General features: G+C 57.5%; 1 protein-coding gene across 1 annotated transcript in view; it reads left to right on the forward strand.

The window, feature by feature from the left end:
- Nucleotides 1–1170: 1170 nt before the first annotated feature.
- PLCD4 (phospholipase C, delta 4) overlaps nucleotides 1171–3630 on the forward strand; it is a gene marked incomplete at its 5' end in the record, with an annotated part of 6263 nt that continues 3803 nt past the window's right edge. The window contains 5 exons of the mRNA XM_010025006.1: nucleotides 1171–1329; nucleotides 1756–1984; nucleotides 2224–2353; nucleotides 2882–3113; nucleotides 3500–3611. Of these exons, the coding sequence (XP_010023308.1) occupies nucleotides 1171–1329; nucleotides 1756–1984; nucleotides 2224–2353; nucleotides 2882–3113; nucleotides 3500–3611 (862 nt within the window). The remainder of the gene's footprint in view (nucleotides 1330–1755; nucleotides 1985–2223; nucleotides 2354–2881; nucleotides 3114–3499; nucleotides 3612–3630) is intronic.

The following is a 3630-nucleotide window of genomic DNA, read 5'->3' on the forward strand; positions in this document are numbered from 1 at the left end:
GACGGCACCGGCTATTCCCAGCACCGTGCTGCTGGTGCTGGTGCTGAGTCAGGGGCCTGGGACACAGCTGCCACCCCTGTGCCCAGCTCACAGCCTTCACCCCAGGGACTCCTGGGTCCCTTTCTGCACCCAAACCCCGTCCCACCGGCTGCGGCATCTGCTCCTCATGGGCCCAGCTCTGGCACCCGGGTGACAGGCACTGCGATTTGTCAGTCTAATTAAAGTCTTAACAGCCTAATCAAAGCCTTATTGTCAGTCCAGTTGTATTTATAGTCCCACTCGTCACAGCGCGCTCCCTGTATGCTGCCACTGCAGTGGCAGTCCTGGAGTGCTGATGTTCCTCAGGGAGAAGGGGGAGCAGAGGGTCACTGCTCTGCACCCCCTTCCTTGCTCCCACAGTCTTGCCTCCAAATGTGCTGGTTGGGAGCTGTTTCCCAGGTGGTGGGGGCTGCTCTTGGGCACCCCCAGAGCAGTGTTTCCCAGCTTCTGGGGCCACCTCTCCCCTGGAACCAGTGACTGGGAGCACCAGGATTCCAGTACACATGCACACGTTTTTCTGTTCTCCTCTGACACCTTTCAAGCTCCAGCTTCCCGGTAACACAAATTAATGTTTGATGAGCACAGCAGGTGAACTCGACACTTAAGGAAGGCAGTGACCCAGCAGAGACAGGTGCAGGGGCACACACACCTCACACAGGCACACGGGAGCCCACCAGGTGGAACCTGGGTGCAGTGTGGAGGGTCTGGCCCCGCTCCCCTTAGCAGCTCTTTCTCTTCCCTCCCCAGTGGCTGCCAGCGTGGAGGAGGCAGAGCCATGGCATCGCTACCATGCAACGCCCGTGAGTGCCCCGGCGGAGGGAAGGTGCAGGGCACCCAGACACTCAAATTTAAACCAGGGCAAATCTGGCCTGTGGGTTGAGCTCACCTTGCTGTGCTTGGGAGCATCCCTACCCCACTGTGGTCACTGGGGTTTGGGCTTGGCAGTGCATTGGGTGGATGGGGAGGGTTGATGGGGTAATGCCTTCTGCCCCTCCTGTGGTGAAGGGAGTTTATCTGGGGTCCGTCCCTCCTCCATCCCAAATCAATGGACCATGTGGGGTCCTAGAGGTGAGAGGGAGCAATGTGCCTGGATACCCACACCCTCAGTGATGCAGTCCATGCCACTCCCAGGCATCCAGCTCACAGACACACTGGAGCAGATGCAGCAAGGGACGCTGATGCGCAAAGTCAAGTCCAAGAGCTGGAAGAAGCAGCGTTACTTCAAGCTGCAGGATGATTGTATGACCATCTGGTACCAGTCCAAGAGGACAGGCAAAACTGAGTCTGCCTGTGAGTACTGGTTACTGTGTGTTGGCCATGGGGCTATCAGTAGGGATCAGAGTGAACAGGGAGGTGAATGTTATGGAGGTTCTTGGAGCTATGCTTGCAAAGGGTGCTGGGGCATTCAAAAGAGGCTCTGTGTGTGTGTGTGGTTTCTTCTCACCCACACCTCTCCATGAAATATCCTGCTCCCAGCAGGACCCGTGGGTCACAAGGGCTGAGCAGAATTGCAGCCAATAAAAGTGGAAGCTCTGGCATGCCAGCAGAGGAGTAGGCAGACAAACAGAGGTGCAGGTGGATGGATGGATGGATGGATGGATGGATGGATAGATGAGTGGACCAGGGGATGGCTGGACGTACAGATGTTTGTGGGCAGTGTCCTCTGCCCTGCAGTCCTTGTCCCCCACAGACAGGCCTCCCCTTCCTCTGCCCTAGTCTCCATTAGCGATGTGGAGACGGTGCGGGAAGGGCACCAGTCAGAGGTGCTACAGAGCCTGGCTGAGGAGTTCCCCCCTGAGCGCTGCTTCACCATTGTCTTCTATGGCCGCCGGGGCAACCTGGACCTCATTGCCGGGTCGGCGGAGGAGGCACAGTGCTGGGTCCAGGGCCTGCGCCAGCTCATCGAGGTGGCGACCAGCATGGACCAAAGGGAGAAGATAGACCAATATCCTTCCTGCAGGCACTGCTCTGCCCTCCACACCCAGTCCTTTCACCATCTCCGGCCATCCCCCAGCCCCTGCATCTTCAGCCTTGCACCAACATGTGCTTAGCTCTTCTGGGTCTCACCATCTGCATCACAGCAGGGAGAGCCCACAGAAAAAGGAAGAGGCCCTCTGGTGCTCCCCAGCTCCATCTGTCTTAGCCAAGGTCCTTTCCCTTGACATCCGCTCTGGTTTTTTGCACATGGATTCGTGACTGGTTCCAGAAAGCTGACAAGAATAAGGATGGGCGCATGAACTTCAAGGAGGTGCAACGTCTCCTCAAGATGATGAATGTGGACATGAATGAGGATCATGCTCTGCGACTCTTCCAGGTAAGCACTGTACCTGAGAGCTAGGACATGCTGGGGAGGAGCTGGAGGAGCTGGAACAAGCTGCACAACACCTCCCTGCAGAAGGACGTGGTCACTTTCTTCCATCCATCCATCCATCCATCCATCCATCCATCCATCCATCCATCCATTTATTCACCCAACTACATGGTTACTTAGACAAACACCCATCTGTTCATTTATCTGTCAACCCAACCAGCCAAGGCAGCTGTTCCTCCCTCCATTCCTTTGTCCATCCAGATGCTGACCAGCCATCTGTTTATCTCTTCCTCCTGTTTGTCCAACTCTCCATCCATGGACCCATCCATCTATCAGTCTCCCCACCCAGCCCTTCATCTGCCAATCCATCCATCCATCCACCCATCCACACATTGATTGATACCTACCACTGCCACTGGCATGGAGTCTCTGTGCCCTCTGTTGAGGGTGGATGAATCCCCCCATAGCCCTGTGGGGTGGCCAGGACACCCCATTTTGCCCTGGCTGGGTGCTGAGTGAGATCCCTTGCAGGCTGCCGACAAGTCAGAATCAGGGACGCTGGAAGGGGAGGAGTTTGTGCTCTTCTACAAGGCCCTCACACAGCGGGAGGAGGTGCTGAGCCTCTTCCAGGACTTCTCCGAGGATGGGAAGAAGCTGACACTGCTGGAGCTGGTGGATTTCCTGCGGCAGGAGCAGCTGGAGGATGAGGGCACAGAGGAGCTGGCCATGGAGCTCATTGACAAGTACGAACCGTCGGAGACAGGTGAGAGCCAGTCCAGACATCGGCTCTGCTCTGCATGGGGGGAAGAAGGGGCTGAGACCCCCAGCCCCACAATAAGAGCACCCCCAGCCCCATCCTGCTGCAGGTGGACACAGGGGGAAGACTTGCCATGGTGTGATCTGGGTGCAGTTCCCCTTTTTCTGGCCCATTCCTGGACCATTTTGGTGTAGAAGGTTGACCAGTCACACGGTACAAGCTCCAGCTTTGGGTCTGCCGCCCACCTTCTCAGGGTTACTGCCCTGGGGTGCCTCTGGCAGCAGCTGTGCCCACCAGGTTGGGGATACCAGGAGCCACCAGCAGCCCCATTTGCCCCCATCCTGTCCCCTCCGGATCCCTGGTTGTCACTGAGCCTCCCCCTCTGCCTGCAGCCCGGGCTCGCCACGTGCTGAGTGCCGATGGGTTCCTCATGTACCTCTGCTCCCCGGAGGGCTCCATCTTCAACCCACGGCACCGAGCGCTGTGGCAGGACATGAGGCAGCCGTCTCGCACCTACATCATT

Source organism: Nestor notabilis, unplaced genomic scaffold (genome assembly GCF_000696875.1).
Source record: "Nestor notabilis isolate BGI_N333 unplaced genomic scaffold, ASM69687v1 scaffold20632, whole genome shotgun sequence".
Lineage (NCBI taxonomy): Eukaryota > Metazoa > Chordata > Aves > Psittaciformes > Psittacidae > Nestor > Nestor notabilis.